Here is a 23,292-nt window from a genome sequence, read left to right on the forward strand (position 1 = left end):
TTTCCTTCTCTCAATCAATGTTTACTTTAATTGCGGACCACTTTTTTCATATTGTTTTTACCTACAATGCGAGTTTGTGTAGCCAACTGCTGCACTTCTCATAAATTATTCCTGGCAGTTATTCACAGTAGTTCTGCAACTGTTCTTGTTGAAATTATTTGAAGCATAACAAACAATTTATCCAAAACTTGATGAATTAAACGTAGATGCTGATAAAACCTGAATATCAAAATGATTTTTCTTGATTTTAGACCTGCTTGAAGCGAATCCGGATGGATCTACCCATTGTGCACAACGACTTCACAAGTCAGGAAGGCAAGGATATCTCCTATTGTTTTTTATCAAAATGTTCAAACCTCCGGAAGTGTATTTGGGTTGTGGCTAGGTTTTCAAAGAATACAGTATGTTGTATCTGATTGTGCTTAGACCATTTAGTGTATACGTTGGCAAGTTTGGAAACTTCAAAGAACATGGCTTAAAAGGAGACACAGACTAATGCATCAAATGCACAGTTATATTCTATAGGCCTTACTACAGATTCGTGCTGCCCCAGACAGTGCTAATCGGTGGTCAACTATTACCGTGTCGCTTGGACCTGTCCACCTGTTTTTGTAGTCAGGGAATTAATATTCAAAACCTGACGTGATCTTTATATCCCTTCCTCCCTCCCCACTCCAGGCCTTACTGAGCTACGTCAAAGATAGCCCCAAACAGACTAAATAGTTTGCAGCCTTGGCCTTCCTTCTTGCAAAATGCATGGTTGCTGTGAGATGGGGGAGTGGTTCCCTTCCTACAACATAAAGACTGGATCAATGACCTTGTTTACTGTAATGATAGCATGGACGTCTAAGCATCTACACATTCCAAAACATCCCAGAGATATTTGGCTCCCAGTTCATTCTTATCTGTTATCTCAAGACGCCCCTTCCTAACCTACTTCAAAATTAAAGAAGTCAAACACTAAAATTATACACTTTTGATGTATGTTGCTTATTAGCTGTGTGTCTACATATAGAACTGCTAGCCATGTCCATGATGCTCTCACTAATAAATCAAATAAATATCCTTGCTCCAATTAAGAATATCAAAGGTTAATAACCAATTGTGTCGCATGCAAATGGAAAGTTTTATTGTTATGGTCTATAAAACAATGTATAAATAAAGATTTTTTTTTAAATCCCCTCTAGATTAATAGGCTTAACAAAAAATAAGACATCCTTTTTTATTTTATTTAAATATTTTTAAAATAGTTATTTCTTGTAAAAGAAAAAAACTGAAGTCTGCTTCAACTGTATAGTTTTCTAATAAAAGTTGATATTTCACTATCCATTAATATTTAGGGCTTCATTTATTGGAGTGTGGTGACAGGATGTTCACCAAAAACTTGCAGATGTCTCATCCATTGCTTACAGGCAGGGAAAGACATCAGGGGCATTGATTTTTCATAGGCAAGCCCCCATTTCGAGCCTTTGTCTTGAAAGAAAATTGAATAAATACTGCCTGGTCTGTCCTTATGCCATGGTAGTATGGGCTGAAAGTGACCTGCTGCATTGGCAAAAGTACTTTTGGTAAAAGTTCCATGCCAACCCTGCGAGAACTAAGAATATAGCTTATAGGTTGCCGTAAGGCTGTTAGAGCTGTGGCCTCTACTGCCCCAGTGCTTTAGTTGGCCAACTTGCCATCCTCTATTTGAGACATTTTGTCCCAAGGAAGCCACCTTCAGTTCTTTTTTTCACCTCTGTCAAGAAGATGGCTTTGGAAATAGTTTAATCCTGCGACTAGCCTATGGATGTAAACAAACATCGTACAAGGTGTACCCTACTCCGCTCTTATGACAAGTCATTGGAATGAGCCACAGATGTAAGGGAAGTGTCCCTTCAATGCTTCTACAATGTTTGCTAACACATTGGATACAGTATTGAGCACAGGAGAATGCCCAGTAGTCAAGAAGTTCATAATGGAAAGTTGTTCTTTCAGGATCTGTTCCTTTTGTAATGGAAAGTATTTTGTTGATGGAGGATACCTCTTTTTTCCCTATATTTGACCAGAAAAATTTGGCACATAATCATTATCAAAAGATAAGGCCCAAAGCCTTCGCACAATGTGTTATTAGTTCTCTTCTCCAGGTTGATAGTAGGTGCTCCAGCTCGTCTCAGGACAAGATTAATTCTATCCCCAAAAGGTGGAAATTAGGTGCACATGCTCATTTGTGGCTACCTTGGGCACTGCCAGCATATTGTTTAAAGATGTCTTTACTGAGCCCAGCACTTGCTTCCCCTCTCCAGTTAGCTTGCATTCTGCACCAGCAATATCTGAGATTGATTTGTGTAATAAATGTGTGGAGGGTCATACAGTGAACTTTTTTTTGCTGTTTGTCCCCATTATGTTAACCAAACTAAACGTTTGGTGTGAGCTAGTGGAGTAGATCGGTTGATGTTGACAGTGTTTCTCTGAGGGCTCTTTAAAAAAGAAAATCCATATACTGAAACCATCTCCAGGAGAGTACACGTTTGTGGATGATGAATATCCTTCTAATAATGAGAAGGTCCAGATTTATTGCATCCTGAACCTTACTTTCTTCGATAGCTACAGATCTTTTTTTAATATTTTTTCTGATTTGGATTGCTGCATCAGAGTAATGAGTAGAAATAGCTAGGAAAGGATTAATGATAGGCCATTGCAGCAGGTTGATTTTCCTAAAAATTGTGCAAAAAGCAGACAGAAATGTTGACAATCCTATCCATAGCATTCAATGGGCACCACGTTTCTTATTTAAGAGGTTGGAATGTTCTATTGTAGCTGGTGGAAACTATTTCCACATTGGCAGGTCTTAAAGACAGAGGAATAGATATTACAAGAATGCCTGCATCATTCCATTCCAGGCAATATCAGTCGAGCAAGAGCCTAAATATGAAACGTTGGATGAGGGTTGCCCTTTTTTTGGACAATCTCCCCTCACCTGCCTGCTAGTTGTAGTTCAAAAATGCTTGAACTACAGGTGAAGTCACTGCATCCAGCCTAGTCTGCTGCCAATTTAGACTGTTGGACATGCTATGTGAAAGGCTGTATAGAGGCTGATGAATGCTTCACATTGGTTCAAAAAAGAAAAATGGAAGAATTGATACCAGAATGTCAAGCTTTCTTCATCCTATTGATTAGAGTTTGTTGCAGTCTCTGATTTGACAGATTTATAGATGGCTCATGGTGATGCACCAAATACACAGTCTTAGATCATATTATCAAGCTTAAAACCTGACGTCCAAAGTAGCATTGAGGCTTTACACTCTTTAGGTACGCCTGTATAGCACACTTGCCGATAAGCAGACCATGAAATGAAAACTGGGGCATACGGTGGATGGTAGAAATGGAAAGGAAGAAACCGACTGAAAGATTAATATTCAGAGATTAACAGTGTTTTTCCATCAATTCTCCAGGCACCATAGTCAAATCCTTCAGTATCTTGATGATGAAGCAAAGGCTTTCACCATGAGAGACCACAAAAGATGCAGTTACTTTACAGTATCACTTTCTATAAAGCATACAAGGATTTTGTAGTGCATCCACTCCAGTTGGTTAGTGTACTTAGAGCCTCTGAAAATCCTGGAGCAAGAAGTATAAACCTCAAGATTATAAAACATTCTTTCACAGGAACAGAGATCAGACCTCTGCTTCAAGATTTTTTTGTAGACAAAGCCAAAATGGCAGAAGGAAACTAATAATAGTTGTGATTATATATCGTCTCTTGTAAGGGCTATTTTCAAGATGATGACTTAGTCCCTTGGTTCCTCAGTGTAGAAGTGATAGTGTGTCAACATTGATCTTCGTGGTATCTATTTTTCTATCACATTGAGAAAATATAACCAATGCTTTCTCCAGTTTGCACTAGTCTGAGACCACTACCAGTACAAAGTTTATACTACATCTGTATCTCCAGCCGTGGCTGCCGCCCATGTTGTAAGAAAAATAATCCTAGATCTTGACATGATTGGCAACAAACAATGTATATCCATTACACATCCTGAAGTTCCTCTTGACTGAAGGTCTTGCATGAATCCCAGCACAGTGTTACCCTGTTGACATGCAAGCAATTCATCTGTGTTCACTTCTGGGGTGGGTTCCTTTATATTGAGAAGGAGATGTACAGTAGGAGTGGGCGGAATTTGCGTAGTCGCGCTAAAAAATCTCCGCGAGCGCGCAAAAGTTCAGCGAACATGCGGAATTGCTTGTTCCGCCCGTTCTTGATGCTTTTTTCTTGTTCGCGAACGCTGCTTGCGTGCTAGGGGAGAAATATCTTGCGAACACGCATTTTGAAAGTGCGAACAAGCAAAAAATTACTCGAAGTCGCGGTTTGCAGAATTTTTGGCAATTCCGTGTTCTCCGCGGAACGCGAAATCACCCAAATTACCCAAATTTCGCGAGCGGAACGGAATTTACCGCCCAGGCCTAATGCACAGTCTGTTGCAGGCGACATTTCACAGGGTGGTTGCTTCAGTTCTGGGCCTCATGTTGTCATGCATTAATCTGATCCATCTATCATACCTTCAGCCAAGGCTGTAACAAAGATGCTTGCAAAGCCAAAGAAAGCAAGTTTCACAGCACTCGGGGATGCACATTTCTATACGTGAAGGTAGTTTAGTCTGATTTGTAAACAAAACATAATATCATGAATAGGTATTCTCTATTTCGCCCTCACTCCCCCTCCAGTAACTTCTTGTAACATTTGATTTGCAGAATGGCGAGGGCATCTGACAATAGATAATGCCTTATATGTGTCTTTGAAGTACCCCCTGCAAATATTTAGATGGGGCTTAGTGAAATTTGCTTGTCTCTGCATTTTCAGTGTACTACAAAAAAAAAACAGATCTTTCATGGTGCAGGTTAACTTCATTACAATGTGTACTGTTGTCAAGAAATACGCATTGTCAAAAGCATTATCCCTCCTGATGAGAGGCACTACTACTGTGGAGTTGGCCATTTGTCCTCTCATTGTCAGTGAAAGTTAAACATATTCCAAAGTATTCGGATATAAAGACTTCCTAAGAGTTCTAGTACTCAGGTGGTAGATTCCTTTTGCAACACTTGAAATTCACCTCCTCAGTATCTATTCTCCAAAATTGAAGGAAAATGATTCCTAGACATTTATCATTAATTGCCCATGTGAAAAGAATGTTACTGAGTGAATGAAAAATAATCTTTTGCATATCTGGAATGAAGGATATTAGTAGCATTTTCACATTTTTTTTTCATTAAAGATGCGGTCAAACTTGCTATGTTAAGATATGCCATCAACTTTCATCCTGGCCCCTGAATTCCTTCTTTCTTCAAGACGACTTCATGAAAATTGTGAAAGAAGCAATGAGGCCTTTTAATTGTACAAGCTACTCTTTGATTGGAAGAGATTTTACCACTGATGCTTGATCACCAACTAGAACCTTTTTTTTTTTTTTTGTATCGAGAGGAACCAGAAGCCCCATATATTCTGCAACTTCCAAGAGCAATTAATCATTGCTCGTTCCCTATTCTGCAACATCGTTGGATAGTCACTAACGATATCACTTTCTTCAAGTTGCCAGTCATACCCAATTTCTTAGTGTCACTGAAAAAGAAGTTCTATATGATTGCAAATGGATCTAACCCACTTAATGGATTGGTGTTCCATTTGAACCCAAGCACAAGTTCCGCCTTGGGAAACTAGCTTACTAGGTGGAAATATAGTCCACCAGTAGAGTCAAATTCAAGTATTATGCAGTGCTGAATTGTTTCCAGTGTTCTTGGGGACAGTTGCTGGGCTGACACAACCATTCTCTCCGAGCGATGGGAGAGTTTTTTGTTATCAATCTATCTCCACTTTCCTGTTCTCGCTTGCTGTACCGGCACTTGGTACTATCATGTATATAAAGAGTACTCATCTATTATTTGGAAATTTATTTAAAAAATTCTCTGTTGTCCCCATGATAATTTTAAACAGTTACAATCCTTTGAATATCTGCACTTTCTTATTCTCGCCTTCGGGAAAGATTCTTTGCACTAGTTAGGTAAAAAGAGTACTCCTCAATTCTTTTGAGATTTATAAAAAGTCCCCGTTATTCCCATACTAATTTCAGACCATTACAAACGCTTGAATATGGCATTAGTCAAATGGATAACTTTGTGTTATCAAACCATACAATCTGAAAGTAAATGTTGCTTTCTTGGTTTGTACTAGAGCACTTTCCATTGGGAATTGGCTAGAAATTCTTGGGCTGCAGATTGGAGATTTGTTCGCTCCTCCTAATACTGTTTTGACTCTGACACCAGAGATGATGACTAGATACATCTCTTGTCTGAAACGTTTTGGGTCCACCTGCTACCTTTTTTTGTTTTATAGGAGCGTGAGTGAGGATTTTAATTCTTCCGAAAAATCTGTTTTACTGTGATTTTACTGCTTTTTGGGGCCTGATTCGAATGCTTTGTTTAGTGTTTTTAAATTGTATATTTTATTGCACGATTATCATTTTATAATGGTGCTTTGGGCATTTTGTGGCTGTGTTCAGAGCCAGCCCTTTAGCACTGAAGTAAGCACCATCTTGGTCGACATTTTAGCTTCCCTGCGTCACAACCGGCATTCTACTTAACGCGACAAGGTGCGCAGACACACAGCATGTGCGTGACGAAGGCGCACCAAAGGCAAGGCCATCTGAGCCTGTCCCAACGGGCCAGGGGCCAGAACCCCTGCCCATTTTTGCGCTCAGATGGGAGGTACTATAGCACCGAAACCCTAAAGAGCCTCAATTGCATGGCTGGGAAGCATTGTCAACACTCAATGGAGCCAGCCACTTGGCCTAGTAAATGCTGAGCGTGAGGATATTGGCTTGGTACTCCTGAAAGATCCATGGTGGGTTTGTCTGTTGTTGAGAACCCCCAATCAATAGTTCAGTCGGAAAATTAAGGCACTGTGCACCTGCCAAACACCCCTTGGACTATGCTGCTCCTGAACTGTAGGTCGCTGCCCAAACACTGAGGGCATATTTACACTGTTGGAAGACCAGCAACCAGATGTTCTTTTTCTCACTGAGACATGGCTCCACGAGGATAGTGGGCTAGATCTTGCAAAAGCTCTCCCTCCAGGATATGCGATTGCTAGGAATGACTGAGCTGGCAAGAAGCGGGGGGGGAGGGGTCAGTAAGGGTGGGGGAATTGCTATTATGTTTAGAGATTTAGGCAGTGAGAACTTGTTTTCTATCAAGTACTCGCACTCTTTTACATTCTCAAGGCTGCTCCATTACATGCCATACATACATTTGTGCAGTACATCCCGGAAGCCATAGCACTCCATAGTCTTCACTCTGTTAATTTTACTTTCTTGGGGGACTTGAATATTCATTTAAATGCTACTACTTGTAGTCCGTCCCAAAATCTGCTAAATATATCTGCAATTCAGTTTGGACACTTAGTCACGCTTCCCACACATTGTAAGGGACATATATCGGACCCCAGTTTTTCCAATCTGACCACTACCTGTGCTCTGGTCAGATCACCTATTGATTGAGTTTTTCATCAGCAGGACAGATATACTCAAACCAAATACTTCTTGCTCCAAATTGATCAGACTATTATCTAAACTTAATATTTTGCAGTGGATAGAAGCACTACAGGGCATAGGGTGCCCACAAGATGGAGACGCCAATGCTGTCTATGGGTTATTGAGGACTGGATTGCGTCATCTTTAGAGACTCCGATCCCAAGAAAAATGTTGAAGTTCCACCTTGCTAGGAAGATCATAAACTGGTTTACACCCCAAATTAGTGAGTTAAAGAAAAAATGTGAGAGGGAGAAAAGGAAATAGAAGCTGCGTTTTGATGAAGAAAATAAGGTCATTTATAATTTTTAAAAAAAGACACTGAAAAACTATTAGTACGCAATTAGGAAATCTAGGCTAACAGACATTGCTGATAGAATCATCCGGTCCTCACATGCCTTCAAAGAAATCTACACAGTTGTAAATTCCTTTCTGAAACATAAACTTGCAGGGGCACGCCCCCTCCCTTCCAGAGAGCATTGTGACGAGCTTGCAGACAATTTTATTAATATCAGTCATATTTCTGACTCCCTGGGAAGTGACTTTGATTGGGATGCGCATCCAGCTAGTAATGGCTGTAGTACAGTTAGTAAAGATACTCCTACCTTTTCAATATTCCCTCAGTTAAACAGCAAGGATAATTGGGAAGTAGAAAAAGACAGTTAAATCTGGATCCCCCTTAGACCCTGCCCACATAGACATTTTGCTGAAAGGAGGAGATATCATTTTATAAGCCCTGACCAACCTATATAATCTTTCGCTAAAAAAAGGACAAGTTCCTGACAAGTCCCAAGTCCCTGACTGCTGGAAACACGCGGTTGTCAGTCCATTACTGAAAAAACCCTCCTTGGATCCGGACAAGGCAGATAATTATAGGCCTGTATCTCTGCTTCCCGGTGTAAGCAATATTTTAGAGAAAGCGGTCAACAGTAATTTGACCAGTTTTTTTTAAATCTCATACATCCAACTCAAACCAGTTTTAGACCAGGGTATGGTACCCAGGTGGCTCTCCTGTTAGCCATGGAAGACCTTAGGAGAACATTTATCAAGGTGGCTCAGCTGCGCTCATCCTTTTGGATTCGAGCGCAGCTTTCAACACTGTTTCCCACACTATTCTTCGAAGCAGGATGAAGGTGCTAGGAATCATGTGTAATGTGCTACATTGGCTGACCTCCTTTCTGGAAAATAGAAGCTTCCAGGTCAAGGAGGGACCTTTCCTGTCGGAGGTCTATCAGCTTAAATGCGGAGTACCCCAGGGCTCGTCCTTGAGCCCCACTCTTTTTAATGTGCTCCCTAGAGGACATTATCTGTTCAGCAGGTTTCACGATGGTCTCATACGCTGATGACACTCAGATTGTCATCTCTCTTGTATCTAACATCTGCAGAACTGAGTCCAATTTAGCTGCCTGCATGGAACAGGTGAATACTTGGATGTATAATGGTTTTCTTAAATTAAACGGCAACAAGACCGAGTTCATGGTGCTTGGGGACAACCTTTCCCTTTGGGATAATCTTTTTTGGGCCCCATGCCTTGGTGATCATCCCTCTCCAAAAGAGGAAGTTGATACTTCTAGATAAGGACCTTACCATGGCATCTCAGGCCAAAAAATTGACAGGAATGTGATTTGGCCTTCTAAGTGTTCTTAGGAAGACCATCAAATGGCTTCCTATTGAAACCCATAGAATAGTGATTCAAGGGCTCATTTTATCACATATGAATTATGGCAATTCACTTTATCTTGGCAGCCCCTGGTTATGTCACCAGAAAGCTGCAGGTTATACAGAACTCTGCAGCCATGGCTTTGCTGAACATTCCCAAAACACAATGCGTGTGCTCGGCTCCTGTCAGTCTTCATTGGTAGCCAGTAAGGAAGAGAATTTAATTTAAAACTCTTTGTATTGTACACAAAGTAAAGCATGCCTAGAGACAACATATTCTGAGGCAATTCATTGTTGCACATAATCAAACACGTGATTTAAGGTTAAATAGTCAATTTCTTTTGGCTATTCCCAGAATAAAAAGGGCCAGAAGTGGATGGCGATCCTTTGCTTACCAGGCACCAAAACTTTGAAATTCCCTTCCAATTGGTCTGAGAGCCAATAACAATTTGATCAGTTATGGAAAGCACCATAAAACTCATTTGTCCACCGGGCAGTATGTCACTCCTTACGTTCCCTATCAGCGCTGGGAAGCCCGTTTTTAGGTAGCCATGCGCTCTATAAGAATTTGTAAATAAATATACCATACTGAATTATTTCTTGGATGTGTATTGTGGAGCTTTGACCTGTAAAGGATCAAATGCTGAAGAAAGAAAAGTGGTACCCCTGAGACAGTAATTCTGCTGCAAGCCTGTGCTCAGATTATAGGTCACCTGCCCTGTAGGGACACAGTTTACTCAGATGAGTTAGAAATGTTAACTTGAGGTATGTCTTGGGGGGCAAGCATGATGGGAGGTCGACAGGCCAGCTGTCCTATTAAAAAAGCATTAACCTCTGTAAGACAAACTATCTTTAAGACTTTTGAAAATAAAGATATTTGTTGTCTGGACTAATGGTGACTAATTTACAGCTGAAGAAACTGGGAAGGGTAACCTAATTTGAACTATTGCTAAAAGTAAATAAAATTTCCTTCCATTGAATAGTGTGGCGTGTGTGAGATTGTGGTTTAAGTGTTCACCTTTTCCTTTGGAGACTTGTGTTAAAATCCTTAATGTTGTTGATTATCATTGCAGGGCCTATGTGGCTGTCCTCTTTTCGGTTGCAAGTGTTAGAAATACCCTGCAACTTTCAAACAGCCAAACAGCAAAATGCAGTGGTCCCAAGGATCAGAACTTGCCAAGTTATCGCTTTTCTGCTGCATAGGATCCATACAGTACTTTAAAAAAAGAAATATAGTGAAAACACTCCAGCTACTTCTGGTGTCAAAGTCCTGCTTGAGCGTGAAATATGAAACCGTTTATTTATGTGCGACTGAAAAATATGTAAACTAAATTCCTACCCTCTATTTTACAGCCACCCCACCCGACCCCATGGATTGTAACCCAGGTATTGTAATTTTAATATGCGTGACACTAATTAACTTTAAGAAATTTTTTACTTTTTTTTCTTGGTTTTTATTACCATAAATTGCCAGCTTCTACCTAATTATGGCCAGGGCCGCTGGAATTATGCTGCAGTGGAGTAAATAATGCCACAAGAAAAGGCAAATTGAGCCGCATAACTCGACAAATTTTGTGATAGTCTTACTTCATTATTTTGTCATTTTTAGGTCTCTAAAGAAAGACAACACGCAATTGGCCCAAGGCGGGTGCATGTCCCGCCTTCTTTCTCCCCTGGCCTAGGGTGCTTGGGAGCGAGCATCAGCGCCATCTGTTTCCAATTATCGCGCCCGCTCTCGCGTTCGCGGTAATTGGAAACAGATGGCGCTCGTGCTGGCCCTGGTGCACTTTTGCTCCAAACACGGCACTTTCACTTTCGGCCACGCTTGTTATTTCCTTTTGCTGAGGCTTGTTGTGAGAGATGATTAAATGGAGGCGCCACTGAACTCGGGGGTTCTGCCCTTCCGCCACCTCATGCAGTCTGGCGCTGTTGATGGCTGGCAGCTGGCAGTGTGAAAGAAAATGGTGGTAGAATTGTTGGTAATTTGTGTTTGAAGGTGTCGGGATAGCTATACTCTCTGGAAAATTCTGAGGACACGACCCTGCCTTGGCTTGATTCGTTAGTCATTGGATAATGCGCCAGTACTCGGGGTGTCTCCCAGGTTCTGGGGGCCTTTGCAGGCTAAGTTAAGTGAGCTTATTTTAGATTGGCAAGTCCATGTATGTATATATTTATAGCTTGATTAAAACGTGTCTCCTGTTTATCAGGCGGTGGGTGGGCTAACCCTGCCGGGTCCTGCGTCCTCCACTCCAGCCTCCGCCAGGTACACCAAGTGCCAAGGCTGCCAGACTGACAGCCAGCAGCCGTCAGCCGCCACCACAGCTAGCAGCCGTCAGCCGCCTCCACAGCTAGCAGCCGTCAGCCGCCTCCACAGCTAGCAGCAGTCAGCCGCCTCCACAGCTAGCAGCCGTCAGCCGCCTCCACAGCTAGCAGCCGTCAGCCGCAACCACAGCTAGCAGCCGTCAGCCGCAACCACAGCTAGCAGCCGTCAGCCGCAACCACAGCTAGCAGCCGTCAGCCGCAACCACAGCTAGCAGCCGTCAGCCGCAACCACAGCTAGCAGCCGTCAGCCGCAACCACAGCTAGCAGCCGTCAGCCGCAACCACATCTAGCAGCTAGCAGCCGTCAGCCCAACCACAGCCAGCAGCCGTCAGCCCAACCACAGCCTGCGGCAGTGCCAGTTCACTAACGGCCACTGTGCCTCCGAATAATTCAGGGGAGATCCCAAGCCTCCGAGGCTGGTATGTAAGACTATTCGTAGATCTCACCAATGCTGATAAAACAGTGCAGGTATGAGAGGCTTGGCTTGCAGAAGAACTGCGGGGGGGGCTGCGGTCCTAGCTGCTCCGGGGCTGTCTCTCCGCGCTCGCCCTCACATGCACCCCCACCCACTAAGAGTCAGTGGAGAGAGATCTTTTAAGACCGAGATGGAGTTGTGTGTCTAAGTTACTCCAGTATTGGAGCCTTTCATAGATTCACATGCCTGAATCATTCCCCGTCGTCGAGACGGGAGTCTCCGGTACATAAAAAAGCATTGCTTAGTATTATAGTAAACTGAAAAAAGGCCTAGGCCCATTTTCCTTTGCAACCCATAACCTTCGTTATGTAAAAAAGGACTAAACTTGTCCCTGAACCAATCAGAGCCTCTCACCCTCTAGAACACTCCTGAGAGAACCTTCTGCCCCTCAGATTTTCTACTGCACGTTGTGCTAGGGAGTCTCCTTTGAGCTCTGCTCAAATTCTACAGTTGGTTCTAGATTGAGGAGATTTTTCAACTGAATTTTCTACATCATCTTTTGGAAAATGGCTGATAAGGAGAAGGGCTTGTTTAGGGCCTGTGCCACCTGTTCAAAGAAGAGATTATATACGGACGATCCTCATAAAGACTGTATATACTGCCTTTACCCACACCACCAGGCGAAGGAGTGTAAGGTATGTCGTACCTTTTCTAATAAGACTGAGGGATCGTGAAGGCAGACTGTTAATTTGGCTCCAGAAACTTAAAACCAGGAAGGACATCGTGTCTAGTGACAGTGATGAGGCGTCAGCTGTTTCAAGGAGATCGCAGAAGAGAGGTAGATCTCCTCAGGCTCATACCTCAGGGGAGAAACCTGAGAAGGCTCTTAAAAAGACCACTTCTGGGTCTTCAGAGCGCAGTCCCTCAAAATCTCCTCAAATTAAGGAAAAGGAGAGCAAGGGTCATGCTTCAGGGGTGAAACATTCAAAGAAAACCAGTTCTGAACCTTCAAAATCACCCCTTAAAATTAAACATACGCTTAAAAAGCCAGCGTCTACTTCACCTGAGGAGAAATTAGAAAAATCTACATCGTCGACGAAGAAAGTAGCGTCGTCGACGAAGAAAACTGAGGTAAAACCTATATCCTCGTCGACGATGGCATCGTCGGCGGCAGTGTCGACGACAATGACGACTACCACAACTATGTCGTTGACGGCACCGTCAACGACGGTGACAACTTCATCGTCAACGAGGACGAGATCTACAGCGTCGACGACGGTGTCGTCGGCGGTTACTATGGCAATCTCGTCGACGGGCTCGTCGACGAGGGAAAAAACCCCAGAAAAGCGGGATTTTGACAGGAAGAGAAGGATTACCCCAGACATTACGTCTCCTAGTAAGGTAACGCCTCTGGTTCCATCCCTTTATTGGAAGAGGAAGATTCGCAGGAGGATGATAATGAGGGTCCGTTTGGTTACGCAAGTAGCCCCTCACAGTTACATGTTAAATGTCAGGAGGATGACTGGGAGGATGAATGAGTATGGGGGTTATCAGGACCGCCCCCGACAACATGATCAGTAAGAGATGGCGAGTGTTCCAGCTTCTCTACTGACGGATTTGCAGTTTATGTTGGATGATTACAAGAGGAGGCATCCTTTGCCTCATTCTACCCAAAGGATTCCAGTGGCTCTGTCGCCCTCTGTTCCATGTACACCAGTGCGAAGACAGGAGGTACCGGTTCCTGGGCCAATATCACCTTTGCCACAACCGGTTCTAGACACATCTGACGATGAAGAGCAGGAGGAAGGGGAGATAACAGATCCGAGTAAGGAATGGGATGATTATCTGATTCCGTCCCCTTCATCTCCGTCACCGAGACCTGTGGATTCCCCTCCGGAGGACATTGGAGGGTTCCATAATCCAATGGAGAGAGCTGCGCAGAGATTTGCGCTCAATATGTCATCGGATAAAGCAGAATGCTTTTTATATGATTTCAAAGAACAGTTTCGCAAGCCGGTTAGATCTCTTCCAATTGTGAGTCATCTATGGGAGGAAGGTCTCAAAGTTATGGAGGCGCCGGCAACGGTTACTCCAGTGCTTGCTAGACTGGACAAAAAATACAAAGCGCCTTGGGATGCTCCGGCTTGTTTATTAGGTCACCCCAAACCGGACTCCGTTATAACTCAAGCGGCGCAACAAAAATCAAGGAATCCGTCTGCTCCAATTTCTGCGCCACCGGACAGGGAGGGTAGGCGCTTGGATAATGCAGGAAAGAGGTTTTCGTCCATGTCTGCTCTTCTGGTCAAGGCGGCAAATGCCCTAGCCATCCTGGGCAGGTATGATAGGCAAATGTGGTGCGACCTATCACCATACATAGACTGCATACCTGAAGCGGACAGGCAAGAGGCCAGGAAAATCCTCCAGGAAGGTGAAAGGACTTCGGCTGAATTCATAGATTGTGCAATGGATATTGCGACTACGGCCTTCAGATCTCTGGGAGGAGCGGCTGTTTTACGCAGACAAGGATGGTTGAGAGCAACATCTTTTAGGCCCGAAGTCCAGAATAAGATCTTGGATCTTCCGTTCAATGGGGAAGATCTGTTTGGAAAGCATGTGGATGAGGCCTTACAGAGTATCAAGAAGGATACGGAAACGGCTAAATCTCTGGGAACATTACAGTATAGAAAAGTTCCTTTTCGTGGCTTAAGAGGTAGGGGCCAAACCTCTTATAGAGGGGGTTATCAACAAGGCCGCTATTCTTCCTACTCCACATCATCTCAGCCATATTGTCCGCAATATTCACAGAGACAGACAGGAGGTTTCACAAAATCTACTCCAGGAGGTCGCCAAGGGAAAGACACCACCCGAAGACAATGACAGTCTGGTGACACTTATTCCTCATATGTCGCATATTCCCCTGGGTGGAAGAATTTCCTATCCTCTTCAAAATTGGCAGCAGATAACGACGGACCAATGGGTCCTCCACATAATACAATTCGGTCATACTCTAGAGTTTCTGGAAATCCCCCCTTGTACAACACCAAGATTTCAAGAGGTCAAGTATTTACATCAGATGCGTCAAGAAATTCGGACAGTGCTCCGAAAGGGAGCAATAGAACCGGTACTGAATTCCCAGAAAGGAAGGGGATTTTATTCCCGTTTTTTTCTGATCAAGAAAAACATTCTTCAATGGCTCCCTATTTTGGATCTCCGATCCCTAAATACTTACCTCAAGGATCAAACTTTCAGAATGAACTCCCTCCAGGATATTCTGCTGCTATTAAACCCAGGGGATTATATGACCAAACTGGACTTACGGGATGCGTATTTCCATATCCCAATCTATCCTTCACACAGGCAGTACCTTCGGTTCGTGGTGGCCGAGGATCATTACCAATTCAAGGTGCTTCCTCTTGGTCTGAAATCCGCCCCGAGGATTTTTACAAAATGCCTGGCTCCAGTGGCAGCGGTTCTAAGGAGACAGAAACACCAAGTGTTTCCTTACATCGACGACTGGCTAGTCAAGGCTCCTTCGGCAGCGTCAGCCCGGTTGTCAACAGGGGCTTGCATAGAACTATTTGCCAGATTAGGCCTCACTCTAAACGAGGAGAAGTCAACTCTGCAACCGTCCAGAAATATCACTTTCTTGGGAGCAATTCTGGATACGGAGGTAAACAGAGCGTTCCCCTCCGAGGAAAGACAGCGGGGAATAATATCTCTATCCCAGGCGTTTATAAAAAGGTCTCTTTCAGTACGCAAGTACAAGTCATTGCTGGGAACGATGTCATCTTGCATTCCCCTCGTACCTTGCTGCAGACTACGGATGCGGCCGTTACAAGAGCAGTTGGATCTTCAGTGGCATCAAGCGACAGGATCCTTCGAGGATATAATCAAAGTGACGCCGATCATGATCCACGCGACAACATGGTGGACCCGAAAATGAAACATCTCGCAGGGTCTGTCTTTCCTGACTCAACCAGCTCCATTGGTGGTTACGACAGATGCGTCCTTGGAAGGATGGGGAGCATTCCTTCAGGATCTGCAGGTCAGCGGTCGTTGGAAAGCGAACGAACGGCAATTGCATATCAACCTTTTGGAGCTCAGAGCCGTCCGCTTAGCATTGTTGGCGTTCCTGACAAGGATTCAAGGTGCAGCCGTGTTGATAAGAACAGACAACACGACAGCAATGCACTATTTGAACAAACAGGGAGGAACAAGATCACTCTCCCTGTCTCGGGAAGCCCAGTGGATATGGGAATGGGCTCTACGACACGAAGTATCCATTACAGCGGAACATCTTCCAGGGGACCAGAACCCAAAGGCGGATACTTTAAGCAGACTAAAGTCTGTCTGTCACGAATGGGAGATCGACAACGAGATTTTGAACAACATCTTCCAGAAATGGGGAACTCCGACAGTAGATCTTTTTGCGACAAGGGAGAACAGAAAATGCCGGTTCTTCGCAAGCTGGCTTCCCCAACGGGGATCTTGGGGGAATGCGTTTTTGATGGCATGGTCAGGCATCTTTGCCTACGGCTTTCCTCCAATTCCCCTCCTGCCGCAGGTTCTTATGAAGATCAAGAAAGAACCATGCAGGTTAATCCTGATAGTTCCGTGGTGGCCCAGACAACATTGGTTTGCGGAGCTTCTTCTACTGTCAGAGGAGCGCCCGATTTGCCTGCAGCCGATACCGTCGCTGCTGACAATGTTCCAGGGGGAAGTTCTTCATCCGGATCCGAAATCTCTGCATTTAGCAGCCTGGCTCCTGGATACTGCGAATTTCAGCATCTGAACATCCCTACAGAGTGCAGGGAGATTCTATCTAGAGCCAGAGCGGATAGTACAAACAAAATATATCGGATGAAGTGGAAAAGGTTCTGTTTATGGTGCAAAAGGTCTAACATTCATCCGCTGCATTCAGAAGCTCACGAGATTATTCCATACATCTTGCTTTTGGCTAAGTCAGGTTTGGCTCATGCATCTATAAAGGTACACCTAGCTGCAATTTCACGCTTTAGAAGAACTGCCTCTGGTCCATCTCTGTGGTCTGCTAGAGTCATCAAACAATTTATGAAAAGGTCTGTTCCGAGTTTTCCCTCCAATAAAACCTCCACCACCTCTCTGGCAATTGAACGTCATTCTTTCACAGTTGATGAAACAGCCCTTTGAGCCAATTCACAGGGCGGAGCTGAAATTTCTCTCGTGGAACGTTGCACTTCTCATTGCGCTCACTTCAGCCAGGAGAGTGGGGGAGATTCAGGCCCTCACGGTTCAAGAGCCTTTCTTGCAGTTCAAAGAGGACAGAATAATACTCAGGACTAATCCAAGATTCATCCCTAAAGTTCCAACTGACTTTCATTTTAACGAACCATTAATTCTCAAAAGATTTTTTCCAAAACCATCAACAGCGGCGGAAAGAGCTCTCCACTCGCTGGATGTCCAGCGTTGTTTGAAGTTCTATTTGCAGAAAACTAAGCCTTTCCGCAAGTCTTCACAGCTTTTTGTTGCCTTCAGCGCTCCCAGGAAGGGTTTCCCTTTGTCAAAAAGGGGAATTGTCAGATGGATTTCCAGTGCCATAGAGTATTGTCATTGGGCAGCTGGACGACCTCTGAATGCACGAGTCCGTGCACATTCTACAAGAGCAGTCTCCACCTCTACTGCTCTATTCGCAGGAGTACCGATCCAGGATATCTGCAGGGCGGCGACCTGGACGAGTACACACACCTTCACCAGGCATTACTGCTTGGATGCAGCCACAGGGAGAGATGTGGCGGTGGGAGAAGCGGTGCTGAGGAACCTTATCCAGTAATGGTGAGCCTTCTTTACCATCCCTCCTTCCTTTATTATGTATTTTGGCACATTTTATTGTTGTTTATTGTATTACCATTTGCAAAGTACTTTTGATATGTGGAATTTGGTTTACAGATAACATCTTTATCACACTATATATGTTTCCTGGATTCAGATTCTGGGTAACAAAAAATGTGCATTTATTTACTGCTCGCTATTCTGATTCAGGCATGTGAATCTATGAAAGGCTCCAATACTGAAGTAAGAAAACAAGTTACTTACCTGTAACTGTAGTTCTCCAGTATTGGACCTTTCATAGATTCACATGCAACCCACCCTCCTCCCCGGAGAGGCTCACCTCGGATTTAGCACAAAAGGTGTTATTGCACAAGTGCATGAAAATCTGAGGGGCAGAAGGTTCTCTCAGGAGTGTTCTGAGGGTGAGAGGCTCTGATTGGTTCAGGGACATGTTTAGTCCTTTTTTACATAACGAAGGTTATGGGTTGCAAAGGAAAATGGGCCTAGGCCTTTTTTCAGTTTGCTATAATACTAAGCAATGCTTTTTTATGTACCGGAGACTCCCGTCTCGACGACGGGAAATGATTCAGGCATGTGAATCTATGAAAGGTCCAATACCTGAGAACTACAGTTACAGGTAAGTAACTTGTTTTCTTGTGTGCCATTTTCTGCGAGGATGCCTTGGTAGGCTCAATTGCATTTGTCGGTGACCAGAGTGTAGAATCCAGTTTGCAGCATGATGGGAATCCCCCAGAGGCAGCAGAGGGGGAAGAACATGTTTTGGTCACCGAGCTAACTGAGGTCGGGCACACTTGCAGTATGGTCAGGTTAGAAAGAAATCCAACAGATCACTGCCATTGTACCCTATACCTCTTAGTCCATCCTCATACTTTCCCACCATGAATGATTAGACCGGTTTAAGCTTGAATATACCGCAAGGGCGGCCTGGAGGCACCACAAGGCAATCAAGAAAAGAAAGGGAAACACGTCTGTGCAAAGATCTGCAGTGCAACTAGTATACGGTCTAGTGGTAAAATTGTTGATCTTTAGTGCCAAAAAAACCTGCTTAATTCCGGCTTCACGTGCCTAAATTGTGTTATCCTAGCCAACCCACTTAGTTTCCCTGGCTCTCGTTTCCCATGTGGGCATCACTAACTAATGGATAGTATTTAAAGTATATTGCTAGCCCCAGCACAGTGACAAAAACACTTAAATGAATTGCTGTTTTTAAGTGTTGTCCATAAAAACGAACTCGTATAAAAGTGGACCTAATAAGCGTGAATTTACCTACAAAGAGTTGTGCAATAAATGTGGTCAAACAACTGACCACATCACATCATAAATGTTTCGCCACATGGACAGACAGGTGCTCACAAATGTATTTTCTATTGAAATTTGAGATAGAAATTGCTCAAGCTTAAAAATAATTCATGGAGGGGGAAATGTATTTTCACTGTCATGCAGTGTTGTTGTTTTTTTTTTTTTAAGTATATTTAACTTTATAAAGCCCTGAGTAATGTAATGACGTTTCCATAAAATAGCAGATTTCAGGGAGTGTGGTCATGCTTCTCCTCAGTGTGTGGAAGCTGTTGACGTTTTCATCTCCTGTCGCTGCTTCCAGAAGCCCTTGCCGGACATCCTTTCATGTCCGTGTCAAACGGCTGGCCGCCTCTTCCCACCGAAAGCGGCACATGACCAACGATTTCCTCTAGGCGCTGGCCCTTTCAGAGGTTTCTTTTCTGACAGCCTTGACAAACCGCGCGTTCTGTTGTCTTCATCGGAAGCTTTTGTGTGCGCACATCTGACGCTACATCTGGGTCCTGGACAGGAGGCCCGAGCCGGTGGGGGAGGGGTCACGGGATGCTTCATGCCCTGCAAGTGACCGCACAGGCAGGACGGAGTGACGTATGTGGTGCCTCGAGCGCACGGGACGCTGTCCTGTGAGTCCAGCTCAGATGGACCACCCGAGCAGCAGTGTCTTTCACTCGCCGTCTTCTGTCTGGTTAACTGTCAGCAGGCTCTGTCCGTCCGAGCATCCATGGTCTTCTATTGGTCTGTCCAGCCAGTCTTTGCCTGCCTGGACTGGATGATCGGCTTTCGGTCTCTCTTCTCCAGCGTCGTTTCAAGGATTTTTGGGGCCTGGGCAGAATATGTTTTTAAGGGAGTGGGGCTGTTCCGAACAACTTTACATTTTATTATCCATTTTCTTCTATTTCAAGCCCACATGATGTTAAACTTGCATTAATTGGGTCATACATAAACAGTTAAAATAGGTCTTTCCAGAGGCCCCTAACATCCTTAACCTTATATTTATTTTTTATTTATTTTATTTAATGCGTTTTTATATAGCGCGGACTTTACCCGAAGGTGTCAGAGCGCTTCACAATAGCAGCAGTAATGATACATAAGGAGCAAAAATAAGTGAGCATGTTACAAAATCAAACGGTACGTTACATGAGGCAATAGTGACAATTGTGCAAGTATCAAGGGCAAATAAAATACAAGAGGTAGCAAACGATACGTTACAAACGGAAAAAGTGATGTGTGCAGGTTACAAGAGCATACAAAGTACACCTAGAGGTAAAAAGTTAAAAAAAAAAAAAAATTGCAATAAATGGCCGACACTCAGAACACTAAAACAGAAGTTACGTTACATGAGGCAGTGGTGGCCATAGTGCATGTATCAAAAGCAAACAAGATACAAGAGGTAGCATACGATACGTTACAAAAGGAGAAAGTGACATGTGTGCATGTTACAAAAGCGATCAAAATACAAGTAAAAGTATAATACTGCAATATATGGCAGACACTCAAAACACAAATCACTCTGGGAAGGCACTTCTATAGGCATGGAGAACAGAATTTCCTATAATGGAAGGACTTCCTTCAGAAAATATAGGGCGTGAATTAAATTTGGAAGTGTCTTTGAAGGAGGAGAGATTTGAGGTCAGTTTTGAAGGCCTGGGAAGAGGTGGTGGTCCGGAGCTGAGGCGGAAGTGAGTTCCAAATTCTCACCGCGTTGCCTGAAAAGGATTGGGCCATCGATCTTTCCTTCTTGAAAGTGGGAGGTTCAAGCAATACATTTTCTGCATTCCGTGATGGTCTGGAGCCACCAGAGAGTTTCAGTTTATCCGCCAGGTAGCAAGGAGAGGATGAGTGCAAGGCTTTGTGGGTGATACAGGCAGTCTTGTAGATAGATCTTGCCTCTATGGGAAGCCAACGGAGGGTGGATAAAATGGGTGTGATGTGGTCGCTTCTTTTGGCCCCATGTATGAAGCGAGCTGCTGAATGGAGAACAGACTTCAGGGGGGACAGGTGGGACTTGGGGAGGCCAGTAAGAAGAGAATTGCAGTAGTCCAATCTGGAGAGAACCAGCGATTGTACCAGGGTTTTAAGGTCGTGCTCCGGGAAGAAGCGACGAATCCCCCAAAGAAGGCGCAGTTGGTATCGAGCAGACTTTGCAATGGAATCGATGTGGGAGAGTAGATTGAGTTTTTTGTCGAGTATGACGCCAAGGGATTTTGCGCTCTCGACAATGATGGGTTTATTGTTCAGTAGATTAATCTGATCCATCCATGATTGCACTGGGGGAGGAGAAAGTGAGGAGGAGAGGAGGAGGAATTCAGTTTTGGAGGGATTCAGGACCAGTTGATGAGTTAACATCCAGTTTTGAATGGAGTCGAGAGTAGAGCTTAGGAGGGAGAGATCGTGAGTGGAGGCCACCTTAAGGTAGATTTGAGTGTCGTCCGCATATAGATGATAGTGGATCCCGGATTTACTCAGGAGATTTCCCAATGGTTCTAAGTAGAGATTAAACAGTGTGGATGCAAGTATAGAGCCTTGAGAGACACCTTGACCGACCGCTAAAGGAGATGAAAGACTGTTCGCTATTTTGATCATTTGGGATCTATCAGAGAGGAAGGAGGCAAACCATTTGAGCACAGTGCCCTCCATGCCCATTCTCTGTTGCAGAGTGTTAAGGAGAGTATTGTGATTGACAGTGTCAAAGGCTGCAGAAAGGTCAAGAAGAATTAGAAGACAAGACTCCCCTGAATCGAGTATCCGCAGTGCGTCATCAATCACTAGCAGCAGGGCTGTTTCAGTGCTGCAGTTTTGAATGAAGCCGGACTGGAAGTTGTCCAGAAGATCATTGTCCTTGATATGGCGAGAGAGTTGTTTCGCTACACATTTTTCTGTGATTTTCGCAAGAAAGGGTAGGTTAGTGATGGGACAGTAGTTGTTAGGGTCGTTCGCATCAGCGGTGGGTTTTTTAAGCAGAGGGGTGACCTGCCCAGTTTTGAAGGAAACAGGAAGGGAGCCTTGACTGAGGGAGAGGTTGACCAGAGTGGTCCAATAGGAGAGAGAATGGGTACAGAAGTCAATGGCAATGGCACTAGGGATGGGGTCAAGAGAATGGTTAGAGGGCTTTGTATCGAGGATGCATTTAAGTAGGGCATCATCAGAGATGGGGTCAAAGTTTTGCCAAATGGTTAAGGATTTGCGCTCCTCTGTAGGGGTAGGATGAATGACCTGATCTACAAGTGATTTCACCTTTTCATCAAAGAATATAGCGAATTCCGCTGCTTTCTTTGTGGAATCCTTCAATTTGGAGGTTGGGGGAGAGCTGTTTGGGTTCTTGATGAGGTCGAATAGTTTTTTGGGTCTATTTTTGGCTGAGTCAAGGAGGGATTTGAAGTGCGACGCTTTTCCAAGGAAGATGTGCTTGTGGTACTTGGATCTTGCTGAACGAAGCGTGGCCAGATTTTCGGTGGAGGGCGCTTGTCTCCATTGTTTCTCAAGGACTCTTAGGTACTTCCTTTCTTCATAGAGGGATTTGTTGAACCAAGGTGCTGAGGGAGTGGGCCTTTTCTTTTTGCTTTGGAGAGGAGCGACATTATTGATTTCGACTGCAAGGACTGTGAGGCATTGGGAGGTGAGTTCGTTAACATCTAGGTCCGGGTCTAGCCTTGGAAGTGATAGCAAAGCAGAATCACAGAGGGTACTGAGGTCAATATTTTTAGTGTCACGGAACCAGGAAGTAGCCCTCTTAGGCTGGCCGAGAGTAATAGAGTGTGATAGCTGAAGAGAGAATGGGATGAGGAGGTGGTCAGACCAGTCTACATGAATAGGGGTAGCGATGGTCAGCAAGCCTGCTTTAGAAATGACAAGGTCCAGGGTTGAGCCCTTAGAGTGTGTTGTTTCAGTGCAGTGGTGGATAAGATCGTTTGCAGAGAGGAAGGTGGCCAGTAAGTTCGCATAGGTGTCTTGAGGCGAGCCCCAGTGGACATTGAAGTCACCCACGAAGATCTGATTGTCACTTTGCGAGTATTGGTCGCTGATGCAGTCCGTGAGTTCCTCCATAAACGAAGGGCTGCTTCCAGGCGGGTGGTAGATAACATGGAATCTGAGAGGTGAGCGGTGGTGCAATTGAAGCTCAAGAGATAGGCATTCAAAAGTGTGGAAGGAGCTGTTGGGAAGAGCCTTAAGTTGAAGGGAGTTTCTAAAGATGACTGCAACACCTCCCCCAAC

At 44.2% G+C, this 23,292-nt stretch overlaps 2 protein-coding genes and 1 non-coding gene across 6 annotated transcripts in view; 2 read left to right on the forward strand and 1 right to left on the reverse strand.

The window, feature by feature from the left end:
- The window catches only part of LOC146860695 (uncharacterized), a 212,050-nt gene that overhangs the window by 160,018 nt on the left and 28,740 nt on the right, over positions 1 to 23,292 (reverse strand). The window lies entirely within an intron of this gene.
- Positions 1 to 23,292, forward strand: part of TIPIN (TIMELESS interacting protein) — a 233,147-nt gene that overhangs the window by 138,019 nt on the left and 71,836 nt on the right. For 2 of the 4 annotated variants that reach the window (XM_085644621.1, XM_085644622.1), the window contains exons 6-7: positions 252 to 315; positions 10,572 to 10,604. In XM_085644621.1, the coding sequence (XP_085500747.1) occupies positions 252 to 315; positions 10,572 to 10,604 (97 nt within the window). The remainder of the gene's footprint in view (positions 1 to 251; positions 316 to 10,571; positions 10,605 to 23,292) is intronic. The other 2 variants (XM_085644623.1, XM_085644624.1) reach the window with 1 other exon arrangement.
- On the forward strand, positions 10,299 to 10,433 carry LOC146860697 (small Cajal body-specific RNA 14). The gene has a single exon (XR_014979332.1).

Source organism: Triturus cristatus, chromosome 3_1, assembly GCF_964204655.1.
Source record: "Triturus cristatus chromosome 3_1, aTriCri1.1, whole genome shotgun sequence".
NCBI lineage: Eukaryota > Metazoa > Chordata > Amphibia > Caudata > Salamandridae > Triturus > Triturus cristatus.